This window comes from Oryctolagus cuniculus, chromosome 6 (assembly GCF_051225735.1).
Source record: "Oryctolagus cuniculus isolate XC-2025 breed Fujian yellow rabbit chromosome 6, ASM5122573v1, whole genome shotgun sequence".
Lineage (NCBI taxonomy): Eukaryota > Metazoa > Chordata > Mammalia > Lagomorpha > Leporidae > Oryctolagus > Oryctolagus cuniculus.
This window is the reverse complement of record NC_142872.1, coordinates 151,130,455-151,151,877: the sequence shown is the minus strand read 5'-3', so window position 1 is coordinate 151,151,877 and position 21,423 is coordinate 151,130,455. Positions and strand designations below refer to the sequence as shown.

Below are 21,423 nucleotides of genomic sequence, written 5' to 3'. Positions count from 1 at the left end.
CATTTGGGAAGTGGAGGGAAGATTTCTGTCCCTCTAACTCTGCCTTTCAAATAAGTAAATAAATAAATATTAAAAAAAAATAAAACATGCCTTCCAACAAGGTTTTCTCATCTATTGGACCCTTGAACAATTCAATATATAGAATTTTACCCATGTCCCTCTTGGAGCAGCCATTCAGCCTAGCTGTTAAGATGTTCGTTAGAACCCCATGTAACCACTTTAGAGTGCCCGGGTTCACTACTCGGCTCCAACTCCTGACCTCACCCTACTGCTAACGCAGACCCTGAGAGGCAGCAGTGATGGCTCAAGTAGTTGGGTTCCTGAACTGCACCTCAGGTTCCATCCCCAGCCAGGACTAGCCACCGTGGGCATCTGGGAAGTGAATCCATGGAACGAGAGCTCTCCTTCTCCATCTGTGTTCTGCTCAAATATTTAGTGAAAATCTGATACATTTTCAATCCAAGTGTACATAGCTTTTCCATGGAATTGCAGACATTCACCAAAATTCTGCAGTCCACCCGTGAGCTTGCCCTGGCACAGAGGCATGAGGGGAAAACAGAGCCAAACCCAAGGGGCAGTAACATTTTAGGAAAGGACCATTTCTCAAATTTACTTAACTAATTGTTAAAGGTTACTAAAATCAATTACTTAAAGATGACGTTAGTAACCATAATACTCATAAATTAAGTCAGTACATTCTGTACAGGAAAGCAGCAAAGCACAAAATCAACGTAAAACCTAGAGAAAAAAAGCTCCAGTGATCTGAACATTTTTCCAACGTAACAAATTTCATTTTCCAATTAGGTCAAATGAAGAAGGTGTTACTAGAATACCAACAAATTTAGAGACAAACTAATAAACATGCTGGCCCGGAGTCTGCCTGCCTCGACACCACCGGCGTAGTTAACAAAACACAAGTACAGGCGATCATTTCAAATAAGCCAGAGTAGAAAAGGGCTAACCATCTGGGATAGGAACTGGGAAAATGTAACCAACAAGAAACAAAATCAAACCCTCCAGCAGCCCTAACGTTCTTGGCAGCAAGAATCCCCTTCACTAATCACTTCATAATAACCGCAGTGAGAGAACTTCAGTGCAGAGGGAGGGAAAGTTACGCCTCAGTAATAACTACTAACTAATTCATCGAAGTTTATTCTAATTCAAGATGAAATTGGGCAAAGCAGAAATCTGCCCAATCTTACAAGGCTACAAGGAAAAGAGCATTTTTGCTATGAAGATAGTTATGGATAGCTCCACGTGGGTCTCTGCAGTTTTTTTTCTTTAAGTTTTCTGTATGTATTTATTTATTTGAAAGGTAAAGTGACACAGAGAGAGGGAGACAGAAAGAGAGAGAGACAGATAGACAGACATCTTCCATCCACTAGAGCAGCCATTACTGAAAACAGTATAGAGATTTTCCCTTAAGTTAAAAATAAAACTACCATATGATCCAGCCCACACTGGGGATACATCCAAAGAAAATGAAATTGGTCTGCTACAGTCCCATGTTTTCAGCAAGACTATTCACAATAGCCAAGAAATAGAACCAACCTAAGTATCCATCAACTAATGAAGAAATAAAGAAAACGCAGTATATGGACACAATGGAATACTAACCAGCCACAAAAAGGAATGAATCCTGGTCATTTGCAGCAACATGGACAGAACTGGAAGGTGCTATGTTAAATGAAATAAGCACATACTCCATGATCTCACTCATACACAGAATCTAAACAAGTTGATTTCACAGAAGTCGAGAGCAAAACAGAGGTTACCAGATGCTGGCAGGGGGAGTGAGAGTGCAGAAAGGCTGGTCACCAGGTAGTAAGTAAGACCAAAGAAGTCCTGGTGTTTAGTGCACAGCAGGGTGATTACAGATAATGATAAGGAATTATATACTTCGAAAAAGCTAGAAGAAAACAGTTAAAGTGTTTTCACCCCAGAAAACTGGTCAATATCTTAAGAGACAGACATGCTTACCCTGATTTGAATACTGCCCAATCTATGCATGTATTGAAACTTTACATGGAAACTCGTGAATATATACAATTTTTATGTATTAGCTAAAAGAAAGACATGACACTAGAAAAAATGTACCATATTAAACACTAGTTTTCACTGTAAGAATTTTGAGAAGTTTTGTTTTTGACAGAAATTAGCCTTGAGAAACTCATTTAATTTATAATTAGTTATGATTCGATTTCTTAGCAATTATTTTATTGTATACTTGGAAGTTCTTTGAAGAGGAAAAATATACCAAATACTTACTTGTAAATATAATGAAGTTTTCTTGAGTTTTTAATTAAGTACATTTTAAATGGATAAATTATGCTTTATAGTATATAATTACATTAAATCAAAATATTTCTTGATTTAAAAAAATAAAACTCGCCTAATAAGCTCTTGTTGAATCACCCCAGTGGGGGTTGCCCTAGGCTTGCTTTCTGTGGAGAATGTCTCATGTCATCCACTTCCTGCTCATAAGCACTCTAATTTCATAATCGAGTGGCGCTCACAGTGTAGTCCCTGGGACCCTTTCAGGGGGTCTAAGGGTCAAAACTAGTTTCATAATAATTTTAAGATGTGATTGGTTTGGTTTGGTTTGGTTTCATTGTGTCAGATGATTCCCCTGATGGTATGGAAGCAATTATGGGAAAAAATGCTGGTGCTGCAGTGTAAACCAGAGTGGCAGCAGCGAGTTGTGCAACATGAAGTCACTGTTCTCCCCATCATGTGGCCAAAGGAAAATGCCAGTTTTACTTAAGATGTCCTTGATGAAACAGTACAATGTATTAGATTTATTAAATACCAATCATCAAGCACAAGTCTTTCAATACTGTGTGACGAAATGCTAAGTATGCATAGAACACTTCTGCTGCATACCAAAGAATGCTGACTACCTCAAGACAAAACTTCGTGTAACTATAGGAGATGCAAGCTAACCTGGCTGCTTTTTTCATGGAATACCCTTCTGAATGGAAAGTTATTAACAAACTGCGGTTACTCAGACCTGGCGGGTTAAGAAACAGGCATTTGGCCCAGCAGTCAAGATACCCGTATCCCACACCTAAGTATATGGGTTCAGTCTCTAGCTCCAGGTCCCGACTCTAGTTTCCTGCCATTGCAGACACCAGGGGTTAGTGGTTACAGCTCAAGTAATTGGGTTTCTGTCACACAGCTAAGAGACCTGGACTGAGTTCCCGGCTCCTGGCTCTGGCCTCGGCCTAGCCCCAGCCATTATGAGTATTTGGGAAGTAAAGCAGAAAAGGGAGCTCTCAGTCTGTCTCTGTTTCTCTGCCTCTCAAATATATAAAAATAAAAAATTAACAAATTGAGCTTGTTATTTAAAAGATAACCAATAGTACTTGTTGCTAATGATGATAATGTAAGTTTTAAAGAAAAAAGCCCAATTTTGAAAAATTTATGTTCACCAATAAAAATTTGAGAGTTTGTGACTTTTCTCTTGAGAACAGTGGTGATGTTAATTATCTGTGGCCTTGTAATTTCTTTTCCACTTCCCCATTGCTTTGGCATTTTAATACATGCTTATCTTTCTACTAAGAAGATAAACTGTGAGAAAGGACAAACTACAGAACATTTTTTTGTGTACTCTTTAAAACCTAAACCTGGGGCCGGCGCTGTGGCATAGCGGGTAAAGTTGCCACCTGCAGTGCTGGCATCCCATGTGGGAGCTGGTTCGAGTCCTGGCTGCTCCTCTTCTGATCCAGCTCTCTGCTATGGCCTGGGAAAGCAGTAGAAGATGGCCCAAGTCCTTGGGCCCTGCACCCATGTGGGAGACCTGGAAGAAGCTCTTGGCTCCTGGCTTCGGATCAGCGCAGCTCTGGCCATTGCAGCCAATTTGGGAGGGAGCCAATGGATGGAAGACCTCTGTCTCTCTCTCTCTCTCTCTGCCTCTCCTCCTCTCTCTGTGTAACTCTGACTTTCAAATCAATAAATAAATATTTTTAAAAATTCTTTCTTTGGGTCTGCTGTGTATCTCACTTCCCATGTTGGATCATTCTCTCCCTTTTTTTATTCTATCAGCTAGTATTTGCAGACACTATTTTTTTTTTATGTGACCCATAGAATGGCAGATGTCCTAAACAGCACTCTGGCCTCAGAATCAGCCCTTAAGGCATGCGGATCCAGCTGAAAAGCCCATGAGACTATTTCAGGCATGGAAAGCCAAGACACTCTGGGGAAAAAAAAAAAAAAAAAAAAAAACCTAAATGAAAGATCTCTGCGAGTGAGATCCCAGTGGAAAGAATGGGTCATCAAAGAAGGAGGTACCTTTCTCTGAAGGGAGGAGAGAACTTCCACTTTGACCATGGCCTTGTCTAAATATGATCAGAGTCGGTGAACTCAGGGGGCTTCCATAGCCTTGGCAGCTCATGACAAGAGCCTAGGGTGATTACTGAGGCCATAAACAAGAGTGTCAATTTGTTAAGTCAACAACAAGAGTCACTGTGCACTTACTCCTCATGTAGGATCTTTGTCCTTAGTGTGCTGTACATTGAGATTTAATGCTATAACTAGTACTCAAACAGTATTTTTCACTTTATGTTTCTGTGTGGGAGCAAACTGTTGAAATCTTTACTTAATGTATGCTAAACTGATCTTCTGTATATAAAGAGAATTGAAAATAAATCGTGATGTGAATGGAAGGGGAGAGGGAGTGGGAAAGGGGAGGGTTGCAGCTGGGAGGGACGTTATAGGGGGGAAGCCATTGTAATCCATAAGCTGTACTTTGGAAATTTATATTCGTTAAATAAAAGTTTGAAAGCAAAAAAAAAAAAAAATTCTTTCTTTTAACAAATATTGAATGGCTGCCTCTGGCCCTAATGCAGGAGACAGCACTACAGTCTGTGAGTCAAATCTAGCCTATTGCCTGTTTGTATAAAGTTTTTTGGACCACAGCCATGCCCGGTCATTCATGAACTGTCTATGGTGGGTTTGCACTACAATAGCAGGGGTGCAACAGAGCTGACTCAGCCCCCAAAGGTGAAAGTATTTGCTACCTGAACCTTTACAGAATAAATTTGCCAATACTTGCTTTAGAGCATGAATCTTTCACAAAGTATTCACAATGCTCTTTAAATTACACAAGATATATGTTGTATTTTATACCAAACCATATTGCTTATTTAAAATAAAACCAAAAAAAAGTATGTAGCTAAAGTACTCAGAAATGTTAGAAAAAATACAATCCCTGGTTGGGTGGTGGTAGTGGGCAGGGAGGGTTCCACTTCTTCTCTCATAAGACTGACTTTATAATGGCTTTTACCTAGGCCTGCCTACTAAAGCCAAATACCCATCACCTCCAAATACACTACAAATCAGGCTAGGTCGTGTTCAAACTTTCAGAGATCATTCACTAAAAGGATTATGGGTAACCTCTGCTGCAGGCCATGAATGGAGAACTGGCAGGGAACTGGCCCCCCACTCGTGAATGACTACAAAGCTGGACAAAATACATAAAACGAGTGCTTTCAGACAGTTTAACAACAGTTTAACAACAGGTAGACCAGGACTACAATTACTGCAGAAGGGGAAATAACAGACACAAGTCCTGCCATTGCCCATCTCCCTGCACAAGCCAGGAGCGACCCAGCACAGCACAGCAGTCTGGAAGGGCTGCTGAGACAAGAGATTGAACTTCCCAGAGGCCAAGGCTGAAGGGTTGTGTAAGCCAGAGCACAGAGAGGGAGCTACGCAAACACAGAGCTCCAGGAATCTGCCCTGGGAGGCCCTATAGTCTGATGTTGAATCCTAAACTGCTGAGGAACCATCTCTGGAAGCTATAAAGTGGACAACTCCCCAGAATCACCCAGGATTGGGAAACGGTAACATTTCACCTGGCAGGGGTGGAGCTCTCTCATGGAAGGAAGCCTCAGGACAATCAATGAAGACACTCCAGGGGACCATATTTTGTAACAAGGATAAACGAGCCCTAAAGTAAAGGCCACACTAAAGCCACCCTAACAAAGAATAACAAGAAGCCTGGAAAGGCTCAGCCTAATCCACAAATCACTTAGCTGCTGGCCAAATCAATTCCAACAGTCTTTAAGGAAGACTACAAAATCCAAACACGCAACACATAATACATCCCATGTGCATGTGAACAAGCAGCAATAGACAGAGGTGACAGAACTGGCAGACAAGGATATTAAAACAGCTATTATAGACATGCTCCATATCCTCAAGAATGTACTGGAAAGCATGAACATGAAAACAAAAATGGAAGACAGAAAAAAAAAGAGATTCTGTCTAATTCTTTGTTAAGTTTTCAACAGCTGAAAAAGTATAATATCTGAAATTGAAAATTCACTAGATAGAATTAACACAAGATTAGACACTGCAGATGATAAGACAAATGAACTTGAAGACAAAGCAACAGAAACTATTCAAACTGAAGCCAGGGGGTAAAAAAAACTGGAAAAAATAGTCAACTAGGCCCCACTGACTTATGCAGTAATATCAAGCATTCTAACAGACATGTCATTGGAGTCCCAGAAGGTCAGAACACAGGGCATAAAGAATAGTTCATTAAACAGTCACAGAAATTCTCCCAAAATTGATACAAACTGTAAGCCCACAGATCCACAAAATCCAAAGAATATTTACTGGACAAGATGAGCAAGAAAATCACACCAAGGCATATCACAAATTGCTCAAAATCAGTGCCATCAAACACAAAACAGAAAGATTATGTTGCTCCCCTAGCTCCTTGTGTAATACAGAATAAAAACAACTCTAACCCAAAGAAAGTTAACAATTTCATTCTAGATCTTATGCTTGAAAAAAAATATATAGGTAAAGTTAATAAAAAATGAACTTTTCTCACTTTCATAAAGGCCTTCCTTTGCTGGTATCCTTAGCACATGCTTAGTTTATCTACTGGGAACCAAACATGAATATAGTAGAGTTAAACTACTGGAAAAATACCAGTACCGTGGTACATTTATATACCTTACAGTTCACAAGTGCCACATACTTTGGACTGAATACTCCTTTTAGGTCAGGGACTTTCTCATGTGTCTTTGCCCATGAATTTCTAGTGCCCATGAACTTCACTGCTTGAACATATATGAATGAGTCAATCTCATTGAATAACCATCCCAAGGATACTTCAACGGCACCCCTAGAGTAATGCCGCCATACAGTATTGCCTTCAAATAGAAGAGAATCAGAAAAGTTTTAGTAGTTATTACTTACTCTGGGTCTCCACAAGATCCAAAGCAACACTAGAAGCTGTGTCCATCCCAGAGCTGATACAGGACTGGAAGTTTCTTAAGGAGGAGAGAGCAGACTCTATACCACTGAAGGATATGAATCCAGTGGAGCCCGAGTTTGAACTGGAACGCCCTGGCATCTTGAAATTATTACCTAAGATGTTCAACACAACAAATAAGAGAACGTCAGAATGATAATTGCAGAGGAAAATAACACTACTGTGAACATTGCCATGACTGTATTCAATACCCCACCAATGCCACTCTTAACTACATCCTATATCCCTTGAGAGAAACTGAAGCATTGTGCCACCATCTGGGCCACCAAACACAGATGCATGCAACATACGGGACAGTAACTGTCTTCATTTCAGAATAGGAAGAATATCATTTTATTAAAAAAAAAAATCCTTTTTAAAAAAAAGATTTATTTTATTTGAAAGGCAGAGTTACAGAAAAGCTGAGAGAGACACAGAGAGAGCGGTCTTCCATCCACTGGTTCACTCCCCAGATGGCCACAATGGCCGGAGCTGCACCAATCCGAAGCTGGAGCCAGGAGCTTCTTCCAGGTCTCCCACACGGGTGCAGGGGCCCAGGGATTTGGGCCATTTTGTACTGCTTTCCCAGGCCATAGCAGAGAGAAGGATCAGAAGTGGAGCAGCCAGGACTCAAACTGGCATCCATATGGGATGCCAGCACTACAGGCAGCAACTTTACTTGCTACACCACAGCACTGGTTCCGGAAGAGGAAAATAAAAAAAATAAAAAAAAATAAAAAAAAAATAAAAAAAAAACGCAACCTTGATTCTCTTAGGAATTCAACAACAGCACAATTCTTAAAAGCCTTAAACCTTAGAAAAAAAAGTAGACCGTCTATATGATGCAATTTTCTAAAAAAATGAAAAGAATCAATGAAAGTTTACAAAGGGAGGATTTTAAAAACCTACAATTTTTTAACTTAACTGACAAAAATACATATTGAATTCTGAAAACTGTAAAAAAAATATATATTCCTGACAGCTCCTTTGGGTGCTAACAATCAAGTTCATAGATTTGGTGAGAACCCAGATTCAGTAAAATCTGAATTTATATATAGATTTCTTAACTTGTGATAGGTCATCTACTATGAGTATCACGATTTCAGTCATTACCTTCATATTAAACATTCCCTAATTCACACTTCAACTACCAGCTCTTTCAACTCCGGACCACTTCTATAAAGCATCCTTCAAGAAAACAAGTTTGCTTAATTCAGAAATCATCTGAAATTCAATAAAAGCAACTAGAAAAGTACAGAGAGTTCACACAGGCTTAAAGGGATGGGAAAGCTGTTACTTAGGGTGTATAGACACACAAACAAGGAAACTGTCTTGGAACCATGAATTCAGGTGTTACCACATTAGCACTGTGTGATCACAGGCAGACCACAAACCCTCTCTCTTTCTCTGTAACTCTACCTCTCAAGTAAATAAATAAAATCTTTAAAAAATAAACAAAATGAATGAACTGTGTGTGCTCCTAGGTAAGACCAACCATACTGCTCTTCCACTTAGCCACTAGATCCTGTTCCTCCTTCCTTCCTATAGAACACAGTCCCAGCAACTATCCCAGCTTCCCCACATCATCAGCAACTCTTTCTTGTCTCCTGGGAAACTGCACCTACACAGTGCCATTGATGCAGATATTACCAGGCCCTAGTCTCCCCATGACCTACCCTTAGCAAAAGTTTCCTTGCCCTGCATTGATGATTATAGATCAACCTCTTACTAAAGAAATTAACTCAGCAAATTGAGAGAGTGGTGATTTAGGTCTGGTCAGCCCCACAGGGTCCCAGATCCCAAGAATCAGGTCATCTATCTCCTCTACAGGTGACATCTTGATGCTAGCCTCTTTTTTTTTTTTTTCTTTTTTTAAACAGGAATGCAGGCCCTGAGCAAACAAATCAACAACCCACTGTGTATAGCTCCTCAACTGGCTGCAGCCCACTCGGTCACCATCAAAATTCCCAAAAGAACATGATGGCCACCCTATCACTAATCAAAGGAGGACCACAAGCATGGCAGATCAACCAGAGACCAGCTCATGCACTATCAACCCCAATTTCAGTCTGTAAGATTCTTTACCCTCAACCCCTGTGGAGTCTGGAAACTGCTAGCTGCCCTTTCTCCTCACTCTGCACTCTGGAAAATAAATACCTACTTTCTTCCACCACCCCAGTGTCAGTGACAGCTGGGGCACAACAGGCTAGGTTTTGAGGTTCTACCACATTCCCTTCAACAGACAGACTGCTGACTGCTGCTTTTCCTAAAGAAAAACACCCTACCGCATTCCTCCCACCTCTCCCTCTGGGTACTACTCCCACTTCTCTGCTCACCCTACTAGCAAAACTCCTTTATAAATCCATCTGTGTCTGTTTCCAAATCCTTCCCTCCCATTCTCTCTTGAAAGCAGTCCAACCAGGCTCTGCTCTCACTCCTACCCCTCAGCCAACACTGCTGCCATCAAGGGTACTTCTGCAGCCACTATCTCTTCCACGTAGCAGCCGATAGCACTGGACACAGTTAATCGCACCCTCCTTTCTGACCCACTTTCTGCACCTGCCTCCCCTGCTGTTCTTCCTACTTCATTGACTAGTTTCTCATCCTCCTCTGCTGGTTCTTCTCTATCTCCTTGAACTGGTTTTTTTTTTTTTTTCCCCCCTCCATCTTTACTCCAATCAAGTACAGTACTGCCTCAGGACTTCACCTTCTCTGTTCTCTCTGCCAGGATACTTGTCCCCTACAGCCTCTACACTACATGGCCAACTCCCACACTTCCTTAAGACTTTTTTCACTTTACCGTATCAGGTAGGGCCTCCCCTGGCCCCCCTATTTAAAACAGCAAGCTCTCCTATTCTCCACCCCACAGGTACTCCCTACCCTTCAAGTTCCTCTGCTTTATCTGTCTTCCCAGCAGTTGCTGCCAACAGCATTCTCCTATTTATCAGCTCCATTGTCTCCAGTCCCCAAGTGCTTTAGATTCTTAAAGGCAAAGACATTTTCTGTTTTGTTCACTGCTATATTCCAAGCACCTAAAACAATGCCTGGCACACAGTAACCATTCAATAAAGATTTGCTGAAAGAGTGAATGAGGGAAATACTATCCATGTACCTAGCACATAGAACAGCACAGCTCCCCCCTGCCCCCAATCCTAAAGTCAGCATGCCCATGGATCGGCACTCTGACCTCTTTTGCCCACCCTCTCCTACCCACCAAGTCTCCTAGCCATGCCAATCCCATTTAAATACTACCACTCCCTTCCCTCCTGACCTACCCCCTTCCCAAATCCATTCTTCTTGCATCCTGTTCCATCTTATGAAATAGAAACTACATCTTTGTCAGCTCTGCAGTTAAAATATCTCCAGGATTCAGCCACTGTCACAGGTTCTAACCCCACGGCCACCCTGATTCAAGCCATCATCTCTCTTGCCTTAATTATTCCAACAGCCTCCTCCAACCAGGTCTCCCATCTGCCTCTTCCACTCAATTCTCAATACAGCAGCCACAATGATCCTCTGAAAAATGTACATAAGCTCTTGTTAAAAACCTCTAGCAACTTTCTTGCCTCTCTTAGATTTGTATAAAAGGCCAAGGAGTTTTACAACCACCACCACCAACAGGGATTTCCGATATGGTCACTGACAAAGTAGCATCAGCACCACTCTGAATTTAAGAATGAAAGTCCTTAGGCCCCAATATTCTGTTTGAACAAGTCCTACCTATGGCCTGGATATGGTTTAAGTGCTTCCCCAAATGTTCATGTGTTGGCAGCTTGGTCCCCAGTGAGGAGATGTCAGGATGGGTGACCTTTCAGAGGCAAGTTCTAACGGGAGGTCCATCGAAGGCATGTCCTCGGAAGGGACTGTGGGACCTCAGTCACTCTCTGACTTCCTGTTTCAAGATGTGATCTCAGGGTGGATGCTGTGGCATAGCAGGTAAGGCTGCCACTCTCTCTGTCTCTCCCTCTCTTTCTCTGTGACTCTTTCAAATAAATAAAATAAATCTTAAAGCGGGGGGCGGTGCTGTGGCATAGCGGCATCCCATATGCACAACAGTTTGAGTCCTGGCTACTCCAGTTCCAATCCAGCTCTCTGCTGTGGCCTGGGAAAGCAGTAGAAGATGGCCCAAGTCCTTGGGCCCCTGCACCTGTCTGGGAGACCGGGAAGAAGCTCCTGGCTCCTGGCTTTGGATCGGCACAGCTCCAGCAGTTGCAGCCATCTGGGGAGTGAACCAGCAGATGGAAGATCTCTCTCTCTCTCTCTCTCTCTCTGCTTCTGCTTCTCTGTAACTCTGCCTTTCAAATAAAAAAAAAAAAAAATGATGTGATCTCTTCCTCCCACATGTGCTCCTGCTTCTGTGATACTATCAGCAGTCAGCCCCTCACTAACTGACCTCACTCCACTGACCCAGTGGAACCACCCAATCCTGAACTTTCAGCCTCCGAAACTACGAGCTACGTAATTCTTTTCCCTTTATAAAGTTAGCCTGTCTCAGGCATTTCATTACAGTAATGAAAAATGGACTAATACATCCTCTATGTAACTCTGACAAAACCACACTGCAGTGTTAGCACTTCAGACTCACCTGATATACTTGTTAAAACGCTGACTGTTGGATCTCACCCCTATAGTTTCTGATTCAATACCTGTAGGAATGGACTTAAAAATCTGCATTTTAACAAATTTCCAGAGAATGTATATGCTGCTCATTGAAGAATCACACTTTGAAAACACCTGTTTTAATATATTTGGTCTGTGCCAGTCCTTTATACCCTAGGCATGCTTTCACCCTACAGTCTTCGTGCTTGTTGATGAGACAGACAGGGATGCCTGTATTCAAGTATTCAAGATAGAAAATAGGCCGGCACCGCGGCTCACTAGGCTAATCCTCCGCCTAGCGGCGCCGGCACACCAGGTTCTAGTCCCGGTCGGGGTGCCAGATTCTGTCCCGGTTGCCCCTCTTCCAGGCCAGCCCTCTGCTGTGGCCCGGGAGTGCAGTGGAGGATGGCCCAGGTGCTTGGGCCCTGCACCCCATGGGAGACCAGGAAAAGTACCTGGCTCCTGGCTCCTGCCATCGGATCAGCGCGGTGCGCCGGCCGCAGCGCACCGGCCGCGGCGGCCATTGGAGGGTGAACCAACGGCAAAGGAAGACCTTTCTCTCTGTCTCTCTCTCTCACTGTCCACTCTGCCTGTCAAAAAAATAAAAAAAAATTTAAAAAAAAAAAATCAAGATAGAAAATAAAAACCAGGAAGAGTCTTAATTCCCTGTTGCCTGTACAATAAAATTCAGCATCGTGAGTATCCAAAGCTTTCTACAATATAATGCAGACATGCTTTTCACACCAGAAATTCAACCTTTCCCCAAGACAAAACATACTTGTATATTCCAAGAAATCTTCACTATCTGACGCTCTAGAATAAACATAATGCAGTTCTGTCACAACCCCTCAATACAAGCTTGGAAGAGAACATGTGCCGTATTAAGACAATTAAAGCCAAGAACTAAGAAGCGAGTAGCAGTGCTGTGGTGTAGCAGGGAAGGCCACCACCTATGATGCTGGCATCCCACATGGGTGCCAGTTTGAGTCCCGGCTGCTCTACTTCCAATCCAGCTCCCTGCTACTGTGCCTGGGAAAGCAGCCGAGGATGTCCCTAGCACTTGAGCCCCTGCACCCATGCAGGAGACCAGGAAGAAGCTCCTGGTTCCTGGCTTTAGTCAGGGCCAGCCCTGGCCATTGTAGCCATCTGGGAAATGAACCAATGGATGGAAGATCTCTCGATCTCCCACCCTCCCTCTCTCTCTGTCACTCCCTCACTCTGAGTAACTCTCCCTTTCAAATAAATAAGAATAAATCTTTAAAAAACAAAAGATTCAGCTGAAACACTTAATAAAAAAAAATACAATCTCAGATTTTTTGATTCAGAGTCCCTAGTGGAGAGCAGGAGGAAACCGTTTGCTTTGTTTAGTTTTACACATTTCCGATGATTCTTAGGCTCAGTCAAGCATGGAGAACAGAAGTAACTGTGTCCCCACCCCCAATTCATACAGTGAAGCCTTAAACTCCAAACATATTTGAAGCCAGGAGCCCTTGAGAGTTCATGAGGTATAGAGGATGGGCAGTGCCCTCATAAGAACAGATGCTAGGGCTCACACTCTCTTCAGCACGGGAAGACACAGAGAGAAGGTGGTCATCCGCAAGCCAAGAAGAAAGCCAAACCAGGCTGGCTCTCTGATCTTGGACTTCAAGTCTCCAGAACTTTGAGAAATAAATTTGTTGCCTCAGCCATCCAGTCTATAGGCAGCCGGAACTAAAACACAATTATATAAAGGATTAATGCGAATCGGGATAAATAATAAATGTCTACTACATGGGAGCTACCCTTATCATTTGCCTGAACACAAAGCTCACGTTAGTCCAACAAATCCTTATTCTGGCAGAGAACTAGGGAAAATGTGGTCGTACCCTTCAGAACATACCAAGGAAAAAGATTAGGACTGAGATTGGGTTGAGGAGCTAAAAGATGGAGCAAAGAGATGGAGTAGAAACTTCTCTCTCTTCCTCCCAATAAGGACTGCTAGGTACGTAACTCAACAGCAGCCCCTCAGGTCTGACTCTAATGCATGCTGTGGTTTGGAAGTGGGTCGTCCAGGACAACACTCACACTGAGGTATAGTTCCCAGCGTAACAGTGTTGAAGCGCCAGGCCCTTCAAGAGGCATTTTGAGTCACGAGAGGGGCCAGTCCTCACAGATATTTTCCATTTGGCAGCAGATTGGTTTTCTTATCTCAAGATCAGATGAGGTCTCCAAATCATGGATTAGCTACTGAGAGTGAGCCGTCAGACAAGGAGCTTGGCTCCGCCACCTGCTCTCATTTCTGCTCGTCCTGAGTGACCCCTCGCTGTTGCGTGCCCTCCCGCCAAGAGGCAGGATCCACCACAAGGCCCTCACCAGAAGCTGATGCCAGCACCACGCCCTTGAGCTCCAAACTGTATGCTACATAAACCTCTTTCCAAACTAATGAGCCTTAGGTGTTTGGCTAGAGCAACACGAAACGGACTAGAACAGAGCACCCTCTTTGATCATGGTTATAACTGCAGTCTTGGACAGTTACTCTATTTCATTCACCACTACCATCTTGCACACTACTCACAGTGCTCCACGAACAGCAAACACACAACACTGTAAACTGTCGGCTTCAGACACCTGGCTCTCTCCTTTCACCCTCTCCTTCACAAACACCATTCACAAGCCCAGTTCAAGTCTTTGCTTGTCCTGCTCCCACTGTAAGAACATCTTCTTCTCTTTACTTCATCTGCCCATCTGCTGAGATCTCAATGTTTGTGTCCCCGATAATTTATATGTTGAAATCCTACCTCCAAGGTGATGGCGCTAGAAGCTGGGACTTTTTTTAATTAGAATCACTCTCATGAATGGGATTCACATTCTTAAGAGGCATTCTCCAGAGAGCTGCCCCGCCCTTCCATCACAAAAGAACGTGGTCAGAAGACACCATCTACAAACCAGCAAACAGGTCCTCAGATGCCAAATCTACTGCTGCCTTGATCTTGGACTTCTCGGTCCCCAAAATCGTGAGAAATAAATTTGTGTATAAATTACTCAGTTTGGGGGACAGCATTGTGATGCAGTGGGCTAAATCACTGCCTGCAACCCTGACATCCCAAATGAATGCTGGCTCATGTCCCAGGTGCTCCACTTCCAATCCAGATCCCTCCGAATGCGCCTGGGAGAGCAGCAGAAGATAGCCCAGGAGCTTGGGGTCCTGCTACCCATGTGGGAGACTCATGGAGTTCCAGGCTCCTGGCTTCAGCCTGGCCCAGTCCCAGCCTTTGTGGCCATTTAGAGGTGCAGACCCCGACACTGCATTCCACAAGGACCCAGGAGATGCCAGCGGGGCCAGTCCTCATCTCTGGAGCAGAACACGGGAACGGGTCGAAGTACAAAGATGTCCGGCTCAGAGGACTTCCTTCAAGGCAAATATAACAAGACATCACAGAGGAAAAGAACCGTATTCACTGATGAACAGCTTGAAGACTTGAACATCTTGTTCAGTAAGAACCCGTACCCAGACCGTGACCTTCAGGTAGAAGTAGCCTCCAAAATGAACATAGACCCCACGGTGGTGCAGGTCTGGTTCAAGAACCACAGAGCAAAACTCAAGAGAGCAAAATCCACTCAAGTTCCACCCCCGCAGGAAGCTCAGCACCAGACACCCCTGGAGGACCCAGTCACACCCGACTCCTTCCAGGCGCCAGTGGAAGCACCAGCCAGATACCCTGAAGACGCCTACCCCCAGGGCCTCACTTACCCGCACCTCAGCATCTACCCCAGGCTCAAAGTCCCCAGGAACCCCTCTGGAGGACACCAAATCATCCACTTCGGCTGCTGCGAAGACACCACCATATACAACCTCTACCCGCTCTGGGACCCCACGGTGCAGCCAGGACCCGGCTCTGCCGCTGCCTCTTTCTTTGCACAAAGCAGACAGAACCAGAATGATTTCCAGACACAGAAATAACTTCCAGCCATAAAGAACAAACAACGATATGGTGGCTGGGTTTCAAAAACACCCCGGGGCCAGTGCTGGGGCTCAGTGTGTTAAAGCCCTGGCTTGCTCCAGTTCCAGTCCTGGCTGCTCCACTTCCATCCAACTCCCTGAACAAAAAAGAAAAAAAAAAAAAAAAAAAGAGAGTAAACCAGCAGATGGAAGATCTCTCTCTCCCCTCCCCCTCTGTAACTCTTCCTTTCAAATATTTTAAAATATATATAAATTACCCAATTTATAGAATTTGTTAGAGCAGTCAGAATGGACTAAGATACCCTCCCAGACTTGGTTTAAACCAGACAGTGGCTCTCAATGGGCTGGGGCTGGGGCTGGGTGAGTGCGGGGGGCGGATTTTGTCCCTCTCCAGGCAGAAACTTAGCTACATCTAGGCATTTTAGATTTACTTATTTTATTTGAAAGGCAGAGTTATAGAGAGGCAGAGCTGAGAAAGAGAGAGAGAGAGAAAGAGACAGAGAGAGAGAGAGAATGTCTTCCATCTGCTGGTTCACTCCCCAGATGGTTGCAACAGCCAGAGCTGCACTGATCCGAAGCCAGGAGCCAAGAGCTTCTTCCTAGTCTCCCACGCGGGTGCAGGGGCCCAGATTGGAAGTCGAGCAGCCGGGACTTGAATCAGCGCCTAAATGGGATGCTGGCACTGCAGGCGGCTTTAATCCACTACGCCACAGCGCCGGCCCCTACCTGGGCATTGCTGTTTGTTGGGAGTTGGGAAGGGATGGAAAGTCTACCTACTGGCATCCAGTGGGCACAGTGCACAGGACAGCCCCCACAACAAGGAATTATGTGACCTAAAATAACAACAGTGCATTGGTTGAGAAACAGTGTTTTAAACAATCTCCTTTTAGATCTTTCCCCAGGTGGCTCTCATCTTTTTGCTCTCTACCCATCTTCTCCCAACAGTTTAGAACAACAGTTCTTCCTTACCATGTTATTTTGCCTTCCTCTGACAAGCCTGTAAGAGTCTCTGTAGGCACAATTACTAAGAAACGAAAAAAATTTAAAGATACTTTCCTACTGCTCCCTCTTATCTTTCTGTATACAGCACTGTGCAAACACTTTATAGACAATATGCTGACTCTCTCTAAATCCCATGGCAGCCTTGTTCAAGTTCAGCCAGAGCGGTCACTCCCTTTTCAACCTGCTAGAATGTAACTTTTCTCTCTGTGGCAGTCTCTTACCCATGCAATTGATTGTTCCCTCCCTCACAGCCCGCCCCTCCTTCCCTCCCTCCTTTTCTCTCTCTCTCTCTCTCTCTCTCTCACTCACTCACACACACACACACACACACACACCCCTAGTATAAAAGTCATCACAGCTGCCACTCCTTAAGCATGGGTGCTCCTTAAACTAGAATCCTAACAACTTACATGGCATACAAAACAGCTCCTAACACATCATAGGCCATCGACAAAGATTCGGTGAGAATTACACAAATACCAATCTCTGAAACCGCCACTCCCAGGACATCTGCTGAGTATCACAGACAGGTGCCACGGAGCTTCCTTCTCGCTGTCGTGAATCGTCACAGCACTCTACAGAAGCAAAGGGAAACCGGGCCCAGAGACTCAACTCCAACGACAGTAAATTTAATTTGAAATGCCTGGAACCAAGTTCAAATCACGTTTATTAGGATCAGAAAGTGGTGGCCTGTTCTCCCACACTCTTAGGGCTTTAGGATGGAGAGACGGCGTCAGAGACCGGGGTAAACTGTCCCAGTCTCAATGCTGTAGCGAGAAAGGGCCAGGACCATCTCCCGGGCGGACAGAACCCAGCACCGGGTCTCCGCCGAGCGCCCCAGCGGGAGGCGACTACTCCCGCTACCCTTCCCCATCGCCACCTCGGCTTCTGCCTTACCTGCTGCCCAATCTATAGCCGCCGGGTGCGCCTGAACTTCCCACACCTGGATCCTCGATCCTTTCCTCAACTCCCTTCGCCCGTCGCTGAAACGGCGAGCGCGGGTTCGCGCGTCATCAGCCGGCGCCGCGAGTGGTCACATGACGCCCCGCCCAGCTCTCCGCCTCCTGGGTCATGTGACGGCCTGGGGAACCAAGGGCGGAAGCCGGGGTTTGGCCGGCTGTAGATCAGGGGCTGGGGACGCACGGGGGTTTCCGCGGAGAGAGACTGTTGGGACGAGGGTGCGGACTCTGCGCGCGACCGGCGGCCCTGCGCGTGCGCCGCTAGCGCGGTCCGGCTAACAGGTGAGCCCCGGCGGGGTGTGCGCCCCTTCCTTGCACATCCCGGGTCCCCTCCCCCGCCCTGGCCAAGGGGCCAGCTGCAGCGTCGCGCGCGGTCTGCATGAGGGGCCTGGGATGGAGGAGACTCAGACGCCTCCTGGGGCGGCGGCTGCAGTCCCCTGATCATCTCCGCTTAGGTGCAATCGTTTCGTACACTCGGGGCGGTGGGAAGCGGTACCCCGCTGTTTGGCCGGCGTCTCATCCTTCCAAGTTTTCCGGGAGCATTGCTGCGTGGTGGTTGTTCATCCATTTACTTTCGAGAAAACTGGTTCCTGCGCGGCTTTGACAGTGCTGAGCTTGAATTATGTCTCTGCTGTGGGCTGCGAGTTTGAGCAAATTGTTGGTCTTTCCTGCGCCTCAGTGCTCTCACTGTGACATGGAGATGTCAAAGTCCTTTGCATGGGGGTGGGGTGGGGGGATAAAGGCCCCGATTCCTCTATGGTCCCTCGGAAAGAAAGGCGCAGACCCAGGAATGGAGCTGGATCTCCAATTCCAATTGCTTGGAGCGCTTTTCGACGTAGGGAAGGGCAGAGAGGAAGAAGTTTCACTGCCTCTGCCCACAGCCAGGAGTCCTGAATCGGACTAGAGGGCTCAGGCTCATTTCAGAACTTTTCTGGAAGAGATCTGCCAGTCACATTTAAATTGATCAACAACCGTTATGCTTTATTAAGGGTAATGGGTTTGGGGCGACCAGCGCTTCCTTCATTATGGAACTGAGGTTTTGTGGGAGGATAAATATAGACCCATCTTCTTTTATGCTCCCAGTAGGGTAAACAGTGTTTCATCCACAGCGATGATGTTTCCGAAGAAATGCTATCCTGCCCTTGCTGCGTACCCGGCGTGACTCTTCCATGCTTCCCTCCTGGAAGCGTGTTGTCTACGATGCCTTTGCAAACTGAAAGTCATGGTTGCATGCCAAATGCTTAAAATTTCCACCACTTTGCACCCTGGAAATGAACAGAAGGGAATTGTGGAGGATCTCTGGCTCCATTGTATACTGATAGTAATGGGCCCACATTGAGAAGACTGGTCCTTAGGCGGCGTCTTCATTGATTGCGCCAAGTGGTGGTTTAATAGTGCGTCTTCTGCGGTGTTCATGAGGACCTCATTCTTGACTAATTGTACGAGACTCAGCTGCAGGTTAACACCCTGTGGAACCACCTGCCTGTCTGAGGTCACTGCAAGGTGGTTAGGCATCTTGAAAGATGATTCTGGAATTCCGTTCTTCAGGACCAGTCTTTCAGCCATCACATTTACCAAATGCTTTAGCCACATCCTAGTTGTGCAGATTGTGGCGATCCCATTTGTCACATGGAAAATAGAACTAGTCCTGGTTAGGAGATGTGATATATAATAATGTAACTAAATATGATGATTTAACCAAGTGATTTCCTTCTTTGTTAATCTTGTTTGAACTTCCCCAGCCTTCAAAAATTTAACAAGAGATGCTTGCATTATTAAAAGTAGAAGAAAAGTCTCATGCCCTCATGGTGAGACAGATTGCAGGCAGTGAGTTCATGTCACTAAAAGTTTGTTAAATATAACCCATCTATTGTCTTACGTTAAAGAATTCATCACAAACATCTGTTTTTATGGGATCTCAGATAAGGTTATTAACCTAAGTAATAGAGGCCCATAACGTTTGTTTGTGTTGAATCTATTTTATGATTCTCATATCCTTTAATACTCCTTAAAAGTTGTGTACAGTGTAATTCTTGAGTAGGGACCTAAGGATTAAAATAAGAGGGGCCGGCGCCGTGGCTCACTTGGTTAATCCTCCACCTGCGGCGCCGGCATCCCATATGGGCGCCGGGTTCTAGTCCTGGTTGCTCCTCTTCCAGTCCAGCTCTCTGCTGTGGCCTGGGAGTGCAGCGAAGGATGGCCCAAGTGCTTGGGCCCCTGCACCCGCGTGGGAGACCAGGAGGAAGCACCTGGCTCCTGGCTTTGGATCGGCACAGCACCTGCCGTAGAGGCCATTTGGGGAGTGAACCAATAGAAGGAAGACCTTTCTCTCTGTCTCTCTCTCACTGTCTATAACTCTACCTGTCAGATAAATCAAGACTTCTGTGTCTTTTTTTTTTTAAAAAAATTATGTCATCACAGGCCCAAGTGTCCCTGAATGTGTGTGTGCAGGTGCTAAGTATACCTGAGTATTTATTGGGAGAGAAATGGGGAAGAGGGCAGATAATGAGGCTTTACTTTAAGCCGTTTCCTCCAGGACCCCATGCCTTCCCCACGCTAGTACCCAAATCTGGTTTGCCCATCTCTCCGTGAGTCTAGAGGGTTATCCTGCCGAGACCTCTGGGTTAGTCTGGGAGTCTCCAAAGGGGCTCAGTGCCAGTGCCCACTGTCCATTCCCCCCCCCCTTTAATTCCCAAGCTAGACCCTATCAGTGCTGAAAATGAAGTGGAATTGCTTGAAATCCAGCCTGTTAGAGATCACTGTGGTTTACCAATCAAGCATTACAGAGAAAACCTGTTAATAATTGATGCTTTAATGTGCTTTATTGGATACCCTCAGGAGAGTTTCAGACAGGGGCAGTGACTTCTCGGCAATCCTGCTCTCAGACTCTGTCCAGGAAACATCCCCCTTCCGGGCCTGCCCCTTGCTCACTCTGGAGGAGTTTGTCCGCCTCCTTGCTGCTCCTTCAGCACAATGCATTCCTGCCCTAGCGCCTTACTTGTTCCCTCAGCCTGGAGTGCCCTTCTTATTGTCTTGCTGCAAAACAAATTACTCCAAAGCCCAGTGGCCTGAGAGAATAAACATTTACTATCTCACAGTTTCCAGGCTGTGGAATCAGCTGCATGCCTATAGCTGGTCTTGTCTGAAGGCTACCATGGAGTTGGGAGATCCACTGTCAAACTCACTCACATGGTTGTAGGCAAGCCTCAGTCCCCTGTCACGTGGACTGCTTCACAGGGCTGTCATAATATGAGAGCTTACTCCACAGGGACTAGCAAGCCGGAAAGGGTGCCAGAAGTCACAGTGTTTTTGCAGTCTGATCTCATACGTGGTATCTTTGACTTGTGCTGTATTCCTGGCTTTAGTAGGGAATCAGTGAGTCAGCTCACATTCAAGGGAAGGAGTCTACCTAAGGCATGAGTACCAGGAGTCAGAGGTCACTGTGGGCAGGGGGACCATCTTGGAAGCTGCCCACCATTCATGCTCGCTCCCTCACTTCCTCTTGAAATACCATTATCACATCATCCATGTAAACTTGCATGTGCCCCATCCCTGTATTTGTGGCTTTTCTTCACAACAGTTTCCACGGCCTCATAAGTATTTTCTCTTTCCTCCTCCCAATAGTGTGTAGGCTTAATGAGAGCAGGAACTTA

General features: G+C 45.3%; 2 protein-coding genes across 14 annotated transcripts in view; one reads left to right on the top strand and one right to left on the bottom strand.

Annotated features, from left to right (window-relative positions):
• The window catches only part of NSMCE2 (NSE2 SUMO ligase component of SMC5/6 complex), a 249,738-nt gene extending 231,942 nt beyond the window's left edge, over positions 1 to 17,796 (bottom strand). For 5 of the 11 annotated variants that reach the window (XM_070075483.2, XM_089336491.1, XM_008255900.4 and 2 more), the window contains exons 1-2: positions 17,709 to 17,796; positions 7,216 to 7,386 (exon numbers count right to left, since the gene is read on the bottom strand). Coding sequence is in view for 9 of the 11 variants with exons in the window: in XM_008255900.4 (XP_008254122.3) it covers positions 7,216 to 7,372 (157 nt within the window). In the remaining 2 variants the exon portion in view is untranslated. Of the gene's footprint in view, positions 1 to 7,215; positions 7,387 to 10,701; positions 10,787 to 17,221; positions 17,455 to 17,708 lie in introns of all 11 variants that reach the window. The other 6 variants (XM_089336483.1, XM_089336486.1, XM_089336488.1 and 3 more) reach the window with 3 other exon arrangements.
• A 50-nt stretch (positions 17,797 to 17,846) lies between these two features.
• WASHC5 (WASH complex subunit 5) overlaps positions 17,847 to 21,423 on the top strand; it is a 73,949-nt gene continuing 70,372 nt past the window's right edge. The window contains exon 1 of one of the 3 annotated variants that reach the window (XM_070075481.1): positions 17,847 to 18,052. The gene's annotated coding sequence lies outside the window, so the exon portion shown is untranslated. The remainder of the gene's footprint in view (positions 18,053 to 21,423) is intronic. The other 2 variants (XM_002710540.6, XM_051844797.2) reach the window with 2 other exon arrangements.